The sequence below is a fragment of the Corvus kubaryi genome, unplaced genomic scaffold (assembly GCF_017639235.1).
Source record: "Corvus kubaryi isolate FWS band 111438036 unplaced genomic scaffold, C.kubaryi_AGA036_p1.0 37382, whole genome shotgun sequence".
NCBI lineage: Eukaryota > Metazoa > Chordata > Aves > Passeriformes > Corvidae > Corvus > Corvus kubaryi.
Window position 1 is genome coordinate 4,706,411 of NW_024581124.1, and position 16,277 is coordinate 4,722,687.

At 45.5% G+C, this 16,277-nt stretch overlaps 1 protein-coding gene across 4 annotated transcripts in view; it reads left to right on the forward strand.

Moving 5' to 3' along the window:
* Nucleotides 1-546: 546 nt before the first annotated feature.
* Nucleotides 547-16,277, forward strand: part of HECTD4 (HECT domain E3 ubiquitin protein ligase 4) — a 66,942-nt gene continuing 51,211 nt past the window's right edge. For 3 of the 4 annotated variants that reach the window (XM_042035032.1, XM_042035033.1, XM_042035035.1), the window contains exons 1-6: nt 547-818; nt 10,053-10,570; nt 13,344-13,433; nt 13,789-13,919; nt 15,008-15,116; nt 15,797-15,935. In XM_042035032.1, coding sequence (XP_041890966.1) covers nt 648-818; nt 10,053-10,570; nt 13,344-13,433; nt 13,789-13,919; nt 15,008-15,116; nt 15,797-15,935 — 1,158 coding nt within the window. In that variant the 5' untranslated portion in view covers nt 547-647. The remainder of the gene's footprint in view (nt 819-10,052; nt 10,571-13,343; nt 13,434-13,788; nt 13,920-15,007; nt 15,117-15,796; nt 15,936-16,277) is intronic. The other variant, XM_042035034.1, reaches the window with a different exon arrangement.

Consider the following 16,277-nt stretch of genomic DNA (forward strand, 5'->3'; position numbering starts at 1 on the left):
GGGTGAGACACTGAGGGGAGAACCCCGGTACGGGTGATCCGCTCCCCCCGATGAGGGTGAGGCGCTGTGTGGAGCGCTCCCGGTGCGGGTGCGGCGTGCTGTGCCCGGTGCAGGTGACCCGCTCTTCCCGGTGCGGTTGATACACTCCCCGCGGTGCGGCTGATCCGCTGTGGCCGGTGCGGGTGAAGCGCTGCCGGGAGCACACGCGATGCGGTCCAGCCGCTGCCGGGAGCGCCGCCGGTGCGGGCGGAGCGGCGGGAGCGGCCCCGGGGGCGGAGCTCCGGCGCTGGGGGCGTGTCCCGGCGCCCGAGGCGGGGCCCCGCGGGCTGGGAGGGGGCCGGGTGTATTGTTCCCCGCGCGGTGCATGCTGGGCCCGCCTCAGCCCCCAACATGGCGTCGCGCTGTCAGCGGTGTGTGTGAGGCGGGCGCGGGACGCGGGGCTGCGGGCGGGCACGGCGGCTCCCGGAGCTCCCCGGAGCGCCGCCGCCGCGGTGGCAACGCGCCGCTCCTCGCTGCTGCCCGCCGCGCCCCGGCTGTCCGGCGCCCAGGCCGCTGGGGACGCGCCTGCCCCCGCCCTGCCCCCGCCATGGGCGGGTAGCGGGACCCGCCTCGCCTCAGCCCTGCGGAGCCCCCCCGCCCTCCGCGCCATGGGGTCCCCGGCGGGCGCCTCGGCGGCCGCGGCCACCGACTCGGCGCAGTGGCTGTCGGTGAAGGAGGAGACCATCTTCCTGCACGACGGGCTGATCCGGGTCACCGACCTGGCCGAGCTGCCCAGCGAGATCATTGGGGTGGCCGAGCCCGGCGACACCGAGCTGGAGGTGAGGCGGCCCCCCGAGCTGAGGGGAGGGACGGGGCAGGCCAGGGGGTGAGGGGGAGGATGCCCTCGGGAGAGGGGCACGGTGGCAGCAGAGGCCTGAGGCGAGGAGGACGGGGGGATGGGAGATGGGGGTGCAGGGAGGATGACTAGGGGAGGATGGGGGGTCGGGATGGAGGATGCTGGATGCGGATGCAGGGTGAGGGATCTGGAGTACGGAGCCAGCCGGTGTCGAGGCGTTCTGCTTGTCTTGAGTCAATCTAATTTATTTCAGATAATAATGAAAGTGGAGCTGGGCAGGAGGGTGGTGAGGTGTTGATGTAAATGGAGGGTGAAGTATTGGGGCGTCCTCCTTGTTTTGGATCCATAAGGTTTGGAAATCAGAGCCGCACTCACAGATTTCAGTGTGGCCTTTGGCCCGTTTATTTTTATGGAAGGTTTTGTATCTTCTTGCTGTTACTTTTGGACGGTTTGTAATTCATCAGCCTTACAACGAGATGCTCAGGGCTGCCCGGGTGTTTTAGTCAGCTGTTGACAGTGATCATTATTACGGAGCCGGGAGGGCAGCCCAGATTTTCATCCCAGCTTTTTACCTTCCCAAAGCTGCCCGTGGTGTTGGCTGCAGGCAGGCGGTGCAGCTGTTTTATCTTAGGAGGAGCCGCTGAAGGACTGAATGTCACGGATTATAGGTTGCATCTATTTTGTAGACTGCATTTTTTTTTTTTTCCCCTGTGTGCCTCCCTTCTCCTCTTTCACCCCGCCCTCCTCCCCAGCAATGTGGCTCGCAATGACACAGGGGCTTTGTCACCGGAGCTGAGCGGTGGGAAGGGACAGGGGACGGTCCAGCCGGAGCTTTATGTCCGGGCTGTGTTTGGTCCCAGGCGTTTTAGGCCAAAAAAAAACGCCTTTTAGTGAGGCTTTAGCTGCTGTCTGGGGTGTTGCTGAGAAGAACCCACGAGCAGTCCTGACAACATCATTGTTCATCGGGTCACGTGGAATCTTTATGGGGTTTGGGGAAACTTCTCCCAGCCTTATTTATCTAAGAAAAGATATATTTTGCTGAACGTGCGTTTTTTGTCCTGTGTGTTGGGACACTGGCATGGGAAAATCAGCTGCTCTCATGAAATGGATGTTGGCAAATATCACATGAACAGGAAAAGGGAGACTTTTAAGGTGGCTGACTTATCTCTGCGTGTATAAACATGGAATGATTCTCCCTTGTGATCAGAGTTGCTCTGGCATTCAGTGCAGCTTGGATGCAAGAAAATATTTTGATTCCATGACATAGTTCTAGAAGCAGCATTGAGTCTAAAAACTGTGCTAGGAAAAAAAACGTGCTCCCACAGCATTTTTCATGTTATAGCATAAGAAAGGAGGATATCCTTTAAAAAACAAACAAGACCTTATTTTAAGATCTTGCCAGGCAGGCCAGAAGTGTGTTCCAGCCTGAAACTTGACACACAGCTTCACTTGACAAACACTTCAGCTCTGGAGAATTTTTTGTTAGTGTTAGGAATGTTCTAAAACTCCAATTGTTTGGGAGAGATAGGAATGGAATTGGTGCTACTGTGCCTATATTTATTATAACGAGTGTTTCAGCAATCCAGTGCCACTGATTCACAGCATTTTTCCTGCTCCAGAGATTCTTTTCCTGTTGTTCATGTTTGCAGTGCAAAACTTTAAAATAAATAATTAAGTAAGACTTTTTGCTGTGGTGCTTATTTCTGATCAGTACTGATTTTGACTTGTTTTGATCTTTATTCTTAAGTCACAGCTTATTCAAACCTTTTATTTCTGTCCACTAATAGAATTGATGATCACAAGTGATCAATTTATTTTTAAGCTACCTGCAAATTGGTTTAGAGTTTGGTGTTGAGGGGGGAGGGTTTAAAAAAAAAATGAAAATTCACGTGGTGAAAATGTAAAATATTTAGCTCATAACTTTTCTCTGCCTTTTTTTAATGCTGTCTTTATTTAAATAAGGGGCTACTTTGGTGGTGTGGAATGGCCTTGAGGAGCCATTTTGTGGAAATAGGTGCACACATCTGATGGAAGCGTGGCCATGCAATCCACTGCTACACAAGAGCTCATTTACACTCTTTCTACTCCTACTTGCAGTGTAATAAATATCTTTGAAAATGGTCCAAACAGAAATCTCTTGGGATGTGCTATTGGCCAAGGGTAGGAGATGCTGCAGCTGCTGCTTTGATTAGGAGACTTCTTTAATTCACTTCTTGTGCTTCATCAGTGGTGGTCAGAAGCCTGGCTGAATTTCTGAGCTGAAGTGCTTAATTAAAAATGTATAATGTTTAATACTTTAATGGGTATTTTTTGGGTGGAGAAGTATCATTTTGGTCTGTTTTGCTTAAATACCCGTTTAATGAGCTTATTGGTGACTAATGTCAGTGTGTTTGGATGTGTTTCCTTTGTCCTTCTGTTCAAAGGTTCTGTCTATTTATAAAAAGAAAAGCAGAGGAAAAAATGTTTCAGTGCTGGTGTTATGCCAAGAAAGGCTTATAAAAACTTACTATTTTGTTATTTTGACTCCCATGCAGCTTTGATTTTATCTTTTTGTATATTTGTATACAGATCTATTTGTACATATATATTTTATTGGTAGGTTACAAGAGCCCTAACCTTCTCTTTCAGCTTGTTCTAGGAGTATGTTTAGTTTTAGAGAGTGTGGAGGTTTTTGCTTTGTTTTTTATTTTTTGTGATGATGTGTGCCAACTTCTTCGACTGTCTCAGCATATTTACAAAAAATGAGGTTTTTTTTTTTTTAATTCGATAGAATTTTGTAATGATGTGCATGAAACGGCCGCTCCTGGTGCAGGTTTCCCACTAAAATCCTCTAGTCAGGAGAGACCTGGATTAGTCAGTGATTACGGAAGCCTTTGGACCCTTGTTTTAAACCCTTTCACACAGAGAAATCTTTCGAAGTGCAAAGTCTTCTCCTTCTTGGAGACAACCTTAGGTGACAGAGCTGGAGGTGTTGCCGTGACATTTTGGCCGGTCAGTGCTCACCCAGGAGGGACATTCAGTGGAGGAAGAGCTGTTCCTTAATGTGCCCCAATGGGAACTGCAGCACTTCCAGAACCTTCCCAACCACGCATCTTTCCTGGCGTCAGTTACCCCAGGAGCCTGGTCAGGGTTTGTCTGAAGGAGGGGAGGTCCCTTAAACCAGGGAGATGTGGTCTGGCACCTCTGCAGAGTCACCACAGAATCCAAGAATGGTTTGGGGTGGAAGGGACCTTAAAGATCATCCAGTTCCCCCTCCTGCCACGGGCAGGGACACCTTCCACTGATTTTAACATGGAGCTGGAAGTGTGGCTCCTCCCTCAGTAGCTGTTGGGATCATGTGTGTGTATGTCTGTCCTCATCTGATGTTTGGACTCTCGTTAAGCTCTGCTCCTCTAGGACAGTGTGAGGTGCTGCTGGGCAGGTGTTGCTCTGCACTGAAAACAGTTACCTTTAATCAAGTGGAAGTTAAAGAAATAATAAAAATGAAATAACTAAAGAAAAAGTAGTGGCCTTTCCTCTTCCCCCCAGCATGGCCTGGGCTGGCCCTCCATGGAGAGGTTGAAGAGCTGAAGTCCGTGCTGTTTTCTCAGCATGTGCCAGTCCTGTGACTGACTTGTATTTGCCATAAAATGATTTAGACTGGAAGGTTTCTCCTAAACTTGGAAGTTTTCACCCATTTTCCTCCCGGCCCAGAGAAAACATTTTGTCACTTTCCCCTGATTGCTGAAGGAGAGAGCAGTTCCCTGCAATTATCTGGGTCAGTGCTTCCCAAACCTTTCTGCTTGTGACCTTACTGCCGTCTACAAGCGTCACCTCTGTCAAGCTGAAAGTCCCTAATGCCACCATCAACAATTGACTCCTTCCTAAGTGGATGACCCCTCCTGGGGTTGTGACCTCTGACTTGGGAACTGCTGATCCAGGCGTGTGGCAGGCTTGAAACACCCTCATCCTGCCTGTGCATCCCCTTCCAGTGCTCCAGTATTCCTCTGTCAGGACCTGGCATTTATTAAACTCCTCTAATATGGACCCCTGTGCCTCTGACTTCTGATTCTTGAAGTCTTATTTTAGTTAACCTTGTAGAGAAACATTAGGAAACTTCTCAAGGATGATTTTGCAAATCTGTTTCCCAAATATAGATCTTGTTACCAAATGCAGCTGATTAATTCAGTGATCTGCACTCTCAGATGTTTAAATTACAAAGATTTTTCTTTACCTTTTGCAGCCATTTTCACCTACTGCTTGAGTAAGTGCCAAAGAAATATTTTAATGAACAAATAAAGAAGCAACACTTTATAGCATTTTATTTATTTACAGCTTGCTTTCACTCTGTAATTCATCTCCGATATGAAGTTTCCTTGGGAAATTTGTATGGTTACAAAAATTATTTGGGATAAAATTGTAAAAGCGGTCTCTTAGTGCTTATTTCTGAGCAGTGAGATTTCTAATGCTTTCACAAAAGAAAATAGTTCCTGTTCTTAGCTGAGTTGTTAAAAACCTGCACTGCCCCACACAGGAGGCTTTGGACAAGAGAATATGGTTAAAATTTCTTGGAGCAGAAAAAATTGGAACAACCTTGAAACTTGTAGTTTTTAACTGCAACACTAAAGCATGGTGTAAAGTGCAGCAGCTGCTAAGAACCTATAAAATTTCAGTAGCTAAAACATCAGGGAGAAAATGTTCACACATATTTATATATTTGACACATGATGTAGCAAGTAAAAGGCTGTAAAGAGAGGTTAGGAAAATGTTTTAGAAGAAATTAAGATGGGTTTTGCAGCAAGGCAGCTTCGTGCTGGGTGTCCCAGAAAACGCCAAGAGCAGGAATGCTGTTCCCCAGCAGAGCAGGAGACAAGGAGTAAGGACACAGGGTTGTTCATGGAGCAGTTTCAGTTGGGATGTGTATTTCAATCTTCAGGGTACCTTTAAAGCTGTCACTTGTGCTCTTTCTCTTACAGAATAATCCATACTTTCTGTAATTCAGTCTTTTTACATTGTTTTATTGGTGTTTCTAGAGACAAAAGAGCCAAATAAGCAAGTGGTGCTGCCTCTCTGCTAACTCTGTACAAAAGGAACGACCTTATACCTGTAATGGGTTGGTAAAAGTAATAGAATTAAATTTTTTCATGCTGCTGTTAAAGATAGTTTGCAATTTTGAGGTTGTTTCTGATTTTCTGTCTGGTTTGTACCTCCTGTGAAATGGGAATAATTCCTGTTTAATACTCAGGGGGGTGTTAGGGATGTAACTGACCCTGATAAATGTTCCACCATCTTCATCTTCACGTGTGAACTTCAGCCAATTGAACTCTGGAGAAAAAGAATTAAATGTTATTGGGGAGATTTAGAGGCTTCCCTTTCCAATATGCAACTTTCAGATAAAAACCCCCCTTGGTGCACAACGTCACCGCTCCTCAGTTCCCTGTGTAGTAGAATGAAAACACACACACCCCACAGGCACCGCTGCCAGCAACAGGGAGAGGACAAGGTGCAGGGATTGTAGCCAGAGGAAAAAGCTGCCTTCTAGTGACAGCTCACATTTAAATTTACTTAACCGTGTCATAAAACCTCAGGCTAAAACTCTTCACGTAGATTAGTGTGTGTTAATTGTCCTAGGTCTAGTATTTACTATCAGCAGAAAAACCATGTTGCCCTAAAAATAGGGAATGTCAGCCACTCCTTTCTGGAACAGAATTGGCAAAAACTCTCTTTAATGGGAAGAATTACCTGGGTAAGGTCACATAGTGGGATGCAAAAGGACAAATATTGGATAGAGTGGGAAAGATGACACCTCCCCAGAATTCTTCTAAAATTAGATACGTTTTGTGCTTCTCAGTGTTGAAGAAGATATTAAAGACCAATTAGAGTGATTGAACTTTGGCTCTGCCATTTTCTCATTAAAATATTGACTAAAATTGATTTAAAAGATCAAACAAGGAACTAATGTGTAAAGATAAGATACTGTAAAATTAAACCAGTGGCAATTAAACTTTCTGCTAACACAGTTTTAGTTCTATGTAAGTAGCTAATTGGGTACCTTGTTCCTTGGCAAAGTGATGTGTTTGTTACATCCTCTACATCCTCTTAGATTCTGTTCAGGCCTTGTTAGTCAGGAATGTTTGGGAAGTGATGGATCAGGGACTGGTTCAGTGAGCCTTGTGCTGGGCTGGGTTTGATGCCTGCCCCTGACACCTCCCCAGGTTCTGCACAAGGAAATATTGAGGCACCCCAAAAGGGTACTGGAGATCAGTCCCAGGTCAGAGCTGAAGCTCAGGTGTAGATCCTGAGGCAGCAGGAAAGGGAATTTTGCCTTTTATAAACACTGGTAGTTGTGTTGTCTGTATCAGAATTCATGAAAGAACACGATGGGGGTTCTCTTGCATTTTATTTTAACTTGTTTTGACTTCAGATGGTTGGAAGATGACAAACTTTGCCCGGAGATATGAGAACCCTGGCAGGAGCTGGGATTCCTGGGTGGAATCTTTAGTGTATCCAGAGGGAAGCACTGATGGATCTGGCAGGGACCAAGTGAAGCTCTGTCAGTGTTGGGGTGGAAAGGGCTGTGTTGGCTCCCAGGGAGAGCCAGAGCAGTTCTCTGGGATGTATCCAAACCCTGGAAGCTCCCGGGGTGTTTGTCCCAGCCTCACTGTCTTGAAGCTCCTTTTTGGAGGTAGGGCTGAGTATTGACCTCTAGTAAAAAGGCTTTTGAGGAAAACAACCTTGAATTTGATTTGCTGAAGTGTCCTGTGTAGCAGATGACCCCACACCTTTCTTCTAATATCTTCTTACTTTCTGGAAGTGCAAATGCCTGCTTAGACCTTCAGATGATGTTGAATAATTAAAGTTTTTTTTCCACTGGTTCCATAAGCTGTGTGTGAAAATCAGATGATGTAAACTGCATTATCAAAAGTCTCTAAGTCCCATTTTGGAATGATCTTGTAAATGTGTTGAAGCTAATGTACTTCCTGTATCATTTACCCAAATTAGTGCTCATTTCCCTTATGAAAGACCAAAGCAAAACACTCGTACCAATCCCAGACAGACCATCCACGCTTTTAAAGCAAATTGGGAACTGTGAGATAAGGGAGAAACTAAAACTTCAGCAGGAAAACGCTTTTCATCAGCAAAACTGCACATATTTGACACCGACTCGTCCTGATGCTACAAGACAGACTCAGAGCTGTAGAACCATATCAAAGGCAAAAAAAAATTCACTTTCCTGTTAAACTGTGGGATTTGAGGAGCAAGACATGCAACACCAAGTACATCACAGCTTGTCTTTTGTGGTGGTGTCTTTTTTATTAACAAAGACCACAGACCTGTTTTCTTCAGCATTTAACTCTCAAAATGCAAACATTAATTCTCTTTTTCCTCCATTTCTGCAGCTTGTTGTCACTTAGTGGAAAATCCATCCAGTTTAGTTCAAGAAAATCAAAAGCCAACTGTTGTAGAAAGTGATTCCATCTATAACAGGAAACAAACTTATTTTTGAGACAGCAGAACACGAAACTTAACAGGAGGTGGTTATTTTAAATGTGTAATATGTGGTTTAGGAATTAATATTCATAATCTCTTGGAGAAATTAATTAAAGGAGGTTTATTAGGTATGAGGAGCTCAATATAACATCCATTCAAGTGTAATTACGATGTGAATTCTTTTTGAGTCAACTTTTCCTGGCTCTAGTGGTAAATGTCCTACTGCAAAGCTGTTTCCCTGCCTTTAGTCAGGGGCTGTGTGGCACTGGCAGATGTGATTTGTCCTGCAGCATTTTAACAAGCTGTTCAGGAGTCTGCAATTAGCCAGAAACATTCATTTCATGATCTCTATGACTCCTGCCTGCAATTAAAAAACCCCACAAAACAAACAACCCTGGATGCCATTACCTGTGGCAGCTTTGTCTCTCACATTGCCCTTCCCACATCTATATTTATTTATTAAATGAGAGAAGGACAGTTTTACAGGATAAAGATGGGCCAAAGATTATATTTGAGGGTGGATGAGATGAGGCACTTTGGAACGTGGCCAGAAGCCCTTTGGACACTGGATCCAGAGTATCAGAAAATGCTTGGCTCATGGCTTTCCTTGAGCCTGCACAGCTTAAATGACTTTGCTGATCTCCACTGTTGTTGTTTGCTGGAGGGAGAAAAGTTGTCTGTAAATTACTTAAAATTCTGAGTTTTCCAGTCCCAGGCTGGGTACTAAACCATAAATGCGTTTTATATCATGGTTTACTTGTTTTCCCTTGCTCCAACTTGGTCTCCAGTTTTATTTAGAAGTGCCAAGAAAGCCTCTTTCTTCTGTCTGAAATGATGAGGAGGAGACTTTTAGGGTTTTCAGCTATGGCAGCAACTGGAAGTATTTTGAGAAAGGTGTAGCTAAGTGCAAGATGATAAATTGAGGAGGGGAAAAAAGCAGGGGAGGGAGAGAATGTAACAGAACTCTTGGTGAATTGGAGAGAACTGCTTGGTTTGTTTGTTTATTTGAAGAGCTCCAAAACTAGAACAAGCACGTTCTTATTACACAATATTAGTGACCTATTAGTTTTCATAGAAGGGCTCTAAACCCCTGGGACCCTGCAACCTCGCAGTTCTTTTGAAGTTTTTAGCAAAATTGCCTCGATTACAGAAAAAAGCTCCAGACGAGGGGAGTGTTTATTTTCCAAGCTACTCTTTTGCGTGTGTGTTTTTCTTTGCAATCTGTGTTATTGTTGTTGTTTATTGAAAGTTTAAAAAGCCCCCTCAGCAACCCCCGAGCCTGGGCTCGATGAGGATGCTGACTCAGCAATAACAGGCTCGCAGAATCCCACAATAGTGGGCTGGGAAGGGATCTCTGGACATTGCCCAGTCCAGCCCTCTGCCAAGGCAGGGTCACCTGGAGCAGGTGACACAGGGACATGTCCTGAGAGGGAAACTCCACACCCTCCCTGGGCAGCTGTCCCAGAGCTCTGCCATCCTCCATGGATAGAGGCTCTTCCTCACGCCGAGGTGGAATTCCATGTGTTTTACTTTATGGCCATCACTCCTCCTCCCGAGATGGGCACAACACCACTTGCCTGTTCTTTGGCCTCCAGTGTAGCTTTATTCATTCCCAGAAATTAAAAATAATATCCCTCCATCTGTTATAGAGAACAGCTGATCTAAAAAATCACACCACAGCCATATGGGATTTTTCCCCCCCCTCCCCTCTTAAAACCTCTATAAATACCCACTTTTCCCTTTCCAGATCCTGACCTTCGAGACCAAGAACCCGACGGAGCTGGCGGAGCGCTTGCGCTCCGTGTGCGGGAACCAGAGCAATGCGTACGCGCGGCTCCTGGAATACCGGCTCAACGCCCTGCGCGGCCTCTGGAACGCCCAGCGCCAGCTGGCCCTGGAGGAGCAGCACGACCGCGAGAGCTCCGGGGATGAGGAGGCCTTGGCCCTGCTCAAGCGCCAGGGGTTGTTACAGCAGCCGGAGCAGGCTCCGTTCACCTCCCGCATGGGGCTGCTGCTGGTGTTCCCGCTGATCCAGTCCCAGAGCAGAACGGACCCTTCCCTGTGTAACATCACTGCTGAGGTGCTGCTGAATTGCCTTCGGGACTGCCAGCCCCTGAGCCTGACCAAGGAACCGGCCGACTGCCTCAACGGGATTGAATCCCTGCTCTGCTCCTGGCTCGAGGACACGGCGCCCTCCGGCCAGCACATCCCCTACAAGCAGAAGGAAAATGCTGCTGCTGCCCTGGTTGCCTTGGCTTGTGCAAGGTAAGGGAGCTGTGCTGAAATAACAGAGAATTGTGGGATTGTTGAGGCTGGACGTAATGCCCTGGAATACTTAAATTCAAAGGTTAAACTGGGGTTCCTTTGGTTTGGCATAAGGAGAAATCCCAACCAGATGTTCTGAAGAGGTCACAAGTACACAAAAGTTTACTGGCAAAATAGAGAGAATTAAGGAACTTTGGCAAAGTCCAGCCATTATTCACCATTAACCAAATGCCCAAACTCCACATCCGTGGTTTTTGAACCCTTCCAGGATGGTGACTCCAGCACCCCTGGGCAGTGCTGTGGTTGATGTTGGTAGTCTGTTTCCATTGCAACAAATAAAAAATGATGTGACTGCACTGGTGATACTTATTTTTAGCTTGCACCAGCCTTTCTCTTTCTGATATTTAAATATTGGGTTGGAAAGGGTGAAACTGCTAAGCATTTCTTTTTTGCATGTGTTTAGCATATGCAAAAGCAGAAGGATCTGGGTTAGCAATGCCTCGTGTGCATATTGCTGCTTCTACTGCAGTAAGCTGCTCTAGGAATGGTTCCAAATGTGTTTATCAAGGAGAAAAGTTGTCTCTTTTTCCCTTTGTCCTGCCCCTTTGTGCACCTTTAGTTGGCTGGAGAAGGTGGAACTGCCAGGTTTCAGGGCAATTCCTTTCAGATTTGATTTCAGTGTTGTCTCTCAAATGTCTGGAGGTATTTTTTCATTTTGTTGCCAGTGAAGAGTTCAACCCTTGTCCTGCATGGGTTTGGCATCAGGTGATTGAGGACAGATTTGGCAAAATTGCTTTTAAACAAAACCTACTTTTTGTAGAGGATGGGGCTTGGGGAGAGGGGGAAGAAATACAAATCCTTGGCAAAGCCCCATGGATGTGGCTTGAAAGTCACAAGGAGCCTTTTGGAAATGTTGCTTTCAATGTTTCTTCAGGTCGCAGCCTTGTCTGTGACATTTAACTCTGATTTAAGGTGTTGGGAGTTCCCAGGATATGGCACGATTTGCTTTAGGAAAAGATTTATTCAAATGAAACCCACTTAATTTCTAGCACGCTTGTTTTAATGAAGTCAATGAGAAATTTATGGTATGTGGCAAATTATTGTGTCCTGACAACTGCCTTATCTGAAAGGCAATGTACTTGAACATAGCTCAGAGAAATTGGATTTGATAAACACAATCTCATTTCTTTTTTTCCTAGATGTCAATTTGCAGGAAATACGGGATGTTCTGTTGCAGCCGAGCTAAATTTCAAGTAGAGCTTTTGAACTTCAGGTTGATGTTTTATTTTCTTTGCAAGTCTGTCTTGCATTGCTTAGAGAGTTGAAATATCCCATTGTGCTTTGTTCACCTCTGAAAGCCTCACACTTTTCCTTTAAATATCTAAGTCATATGTTGAAGAAAAAGCCTTCAAAATGAGACCATTATTGACATTCCTGGTTGCAATCTTGGGTGCTTCTTATTGCTAAAAATAAGGCAACAGGGTAAATATTGCTTTAAATAATTAATTGAGGTGCTTTAATGTGTTTGGTGTCAATTTTCTCCAGGCTGAGGTTTATCGGTGGAAGGAAAGAGCTGAAGATGTCACTGGGGAAAACAGGGATTGGGGTGTGGAGGAGGAAAGTTTGGGAGCTGACTGACCACATGTGACAGCAAAAGGTTGGATTCAGCAGAGTGCAGGGCAAGGATCTCTGCAGCTGATCACTCTGTTTTGTGAAGAAATCGGTTCATAACTGACCTAAGACACAGCCAAATTCTCCTACTTCGGTGGGCTGTAATGCCTGGGCATAAAGCTACCAGCTCTTCCAGAAAATGGCTCTGACTTTTAAAACAGAAATTGTAAAATACAGATTTTTGAAGATGTCTGGATCTTCCAAATTTGGGGTTGTGAGGGGACACCTCATCTCAATCCACAACTTCCTCAGGAGGGGCAGCTCGGATCTCTGGGAGCAGGGACAGGACACAGGGAATGGCTGGAGCTGTGTCAGGGCAGGGTTAGGTTGGATCTCAGGAAAAGGTTCTCCCCCAGAGGGTGCTGGGCACTGCCCAGGCTCCCCAGGGAATGGGCACGGCCCCGAGGCTGCCAGAGCTCCAGGAGCGTTTGGACAGCGCTGCCAGGGATGCCCAGGGTGGGATTGTTGGGGTGTCTGTGCAGGGCCAGGGGTTGGATGATGATCCCTGTGGTCCCTTCCAACCTGGGATATTCCATGATTCTGTGAAAAACAATCAGAATCTTGATAAGAAATGGATGAGTCTGGTCTTTCCTATTTGAGTCAGGAGAGGCATCTCTAGGTGGGAGTGCAGCTGCCCTTGCTCACACTTGGGCTCAGCCCAGTAAGATCCACAGGTTGCACTGGAGACCTGAATGTGATTAATCAGCTCCGAGGCATCCTGAAAGAGCTGCCTCAGGAGCAGTGTTGAGATGTTTTACCAGGTGCCTGGATTGCTTCTATGAACCTGTTGTTGATGACCCAGTCTGTGGCTGCTGCTCTCCCTCCCTGCCTGGGGCTTCAGCCTCTTCCAAAAAAAGGGTGGTGGGATTTAGGCCAGAGGTTCCCCAGCATTCTGCCTCTCTGTCCCCCTCTCTTCCTCCTTCCCCTTCCTCCCCGAAGAATGAACATCCTCCAGGAAAGAGATGCCAATTAGAAAAGAAGCTGATGACATATCTTGGCTGTTCTCTTGTTGTGGTTCTGGGTGTTCTCCATGGCTGCTGTTGTGTGTGTTCAGTCTGGCTTCAATAGACATCTTTAATTCATGTTTTTCTTGTCCTTTTAGAGGGTCGCTGAAAACCTTTGTTCATACAGTGCATCTATTACAGAAACAGACTGAGCTGGGGTCCCTGCCTGTGGCTGATGTTCTCTACAGGTTTGTAGTGATTTTTCTCCTTATAAACTTTTCCAGCAGCTCTGAAAATGTGTTAAGTCCATGCAGGGCGAAATGTCTTTAGGAGTGATTAAAAGGCTTTAGAGTTATTGGAAGCTTTAGGAAAGACTGAGATTTAGTCATGTGCAGAAGACATTAGAAAATCAAATCTAAAAGCATTGATTGGGATTTGGGTGTTATGTTTTTCTTTTTTCATTAAGTACTGGTGATTCCTTTAAGTGGCTTATGAACTCTGACAGAATAACTACTTCAAATATGGCTTTGTCTTAACTTTTAATTTAGCTCATTTTTGCTACCACTATTCTTTATGGAATTTTATTTTATTTTCTGCTTAAAGGTTGTTGCTTTTGGAGGGAGGCCCTGGATCCCCCTCCTGCCTGCTTGGAGGGAAGCACATCGTGTCCTGGGGCTTTGAGGACATGTTACCTGCCCCTGATGCCAACACTGGTGCCAGCAGTGAAAATAAAGGTGAATTATTTCATCCCTGTCACTGTTAGCAGGGGAGGACAGGATGCTTTTAGTGCTGATAATTGTTTAAAGATGAATGTAAAGCTTTAGTGTTGGGGCTCAGAAAATGTTGCTTTTTGGTTGCTGAAGAGCAGCTGCTGGTTTAAACTGGGAGGTTATAGGAAACAATCCAAAGCAGTTGATCCAGTGACCCTTCCTGACTCCAGTGGGAATTTTTCAGAGGGGTCAGACAGAGTTTGGATATTATCCCCTCGTTAGGCCCTCAGTGAGTATAATCACTGCCCCATGCAGTATCCCTGTATTCAATAGCCAGCTATCAGTGGCACAGCAAGTTTATTTTTAGAAGTACAAGTTCATTGGTTTTTTTCCCTCTTCCCTACTCTGCTTTTGTTTCTGCCCTGTTGGTTTTGAAGTTCTTTTTTTTATGCTTTCTTTTGTATTTCTTTCTCTGAATTCATTCTCAGTTTTTACTGCTTTGTTTGCTTACTTATTTTGCAATAAATAAGAGTTCACGTGGTTTTAGAAATATTAGTTCAAGCTTTGATGACATTTAATGCAGTCCATAGGAATTTAAAAATCTGAATTGGAGACATCTCTTTTTAGGTGGTTAGGCAAGAGAGTGAGTGGATTTTTTCCTTCCCCAGCTGAGTGTCCAGATCCTGTGAACTTCAACAGATTGACTGGACTTGTGTGTCCTATCTTGATTATTAATAATTACTGTTGTGTTTCAAATACATTTTGGCTTAATTGAAGTGTTCAGAGGTGGAAGGATCTGCTGAGAAGCTTTAGGAGAATCACAGAGTTTGGCAGAAATGCGATCAAGGCTCAATGTTAGATTCTTCCCTCTCACACTGAGACCATCTGGGTGCCTCTAAGGCTTGAAGGAGATGTGAAGAAACCACTGCGTCTCTTGGGCTGTGCCTCTGTTACAGCAGCTCTTAGAGGACCAAATAATAAATTCAGTGTTAAAAAAGGGTTGGTAGTCACCTGCCATGAGCGTGTGCTGGTTTCCATCGGGTGTAACACCCAGGGAGAATTCCCAGCTGGAATGTTACAGAGGTCTCTGTCTGTCCTTGCTCCTGCTCCAGATGCAGACCTAGGCCGGTGCCTTGCAGCTGATGGGCTCTACTTGTACACGACCAATTCCGTGGGCAGAGGGATAAGCAAACTGGGATCAGGATTGCATGGAACTCTGAGGTGAGGGACACTTCAGTATTGGCTGTTCTGCAGAGCTGCTTAAACCCAAAAGGTCCTGTTTTGGGAAAAACCTCTCTCAGATATTGGGAGTAGCAAGACTGGAGCCGTGTGGAGTTTGGAAGGAGATGATCCCTAAGGTCCCTCCCAGCCCAAACCAGTCTGTGATTCCATGATATTGTGAATTTTCATTAAATGCTATTTTAATGTGTTGGTTTTCTCATCTGAAATTCTTCTTGAGTGTGTTTTGTCTAAAATTAAAGAACAATTGAGGTTGGAAGGGACCTCTGGAGGCCATTAGTTCAGCCTCCACAGTAGCAGAATTTTAGATTCAATTTTATTTTTTAATGTTTAGTAAGTTGGTTGATTCTTTGCTGAGAGGGATATAGTGCAGACCAGTTCTATGACTTTTTATTTATAGCTGAGTTTGTGAGTGTTTGTTTGCTAATTATGTCATTCATTAAGTAATTAGTGCAGCTGTGACTCACTGTACCTCCTTGCTTCTTCGTGGCTTGAAAGCCTCGAGGCTTTTTACCCTTAAAGCCTTTCACAACAAAAATTGCTGACTTGAATATAAGTTCAGTCAAAGTTCAACACTGTGGTTGCGAGTTGTTATTTGAAAAAACCCCAAAGAAATGGGGCAGGGTTGAAGGAGTTTGAATATCCTGGTGGGTTTTTTCCAGGGGTTTTGTGTACTGCCGGAATGAGGAGCTGGAGACGGGCTGGGTGGCTTTTGGCAACGGCAAACTCCTCCATCGGCCCGTGTCCTTTGATAGCAAACCTCACTACCTGTTCCAGCTCGTGGATCAACATACCCTGCAGGTAAAGGGGCCAGGGTTCTGGGACAGGAACAAAACAGGCTGAATGAATCACACACGTTTTAGCTTTAATTAGTTTTATCCTTGAAGTTTCTTACTTTGTGAAACTGCATTTTTCTAACCCCACCTTGAAGTGATTGTGTGGTGAATGTGTAAGTTATGGTAGAGATGTTACTGTTTCAGTGTGTCTTTTATAGATACATATGTATCTATAATTACTCTGTTCTATGTTATGGAGTCCTGATAGAGCTTGTTCAGCCTGAAGGAGACTGAGGGGAGACTTCATCCCAATCCACAACTTCTTCCCAAGGGGCAGCTCCAATCTCTGGGAGCAGGGACAGGACAC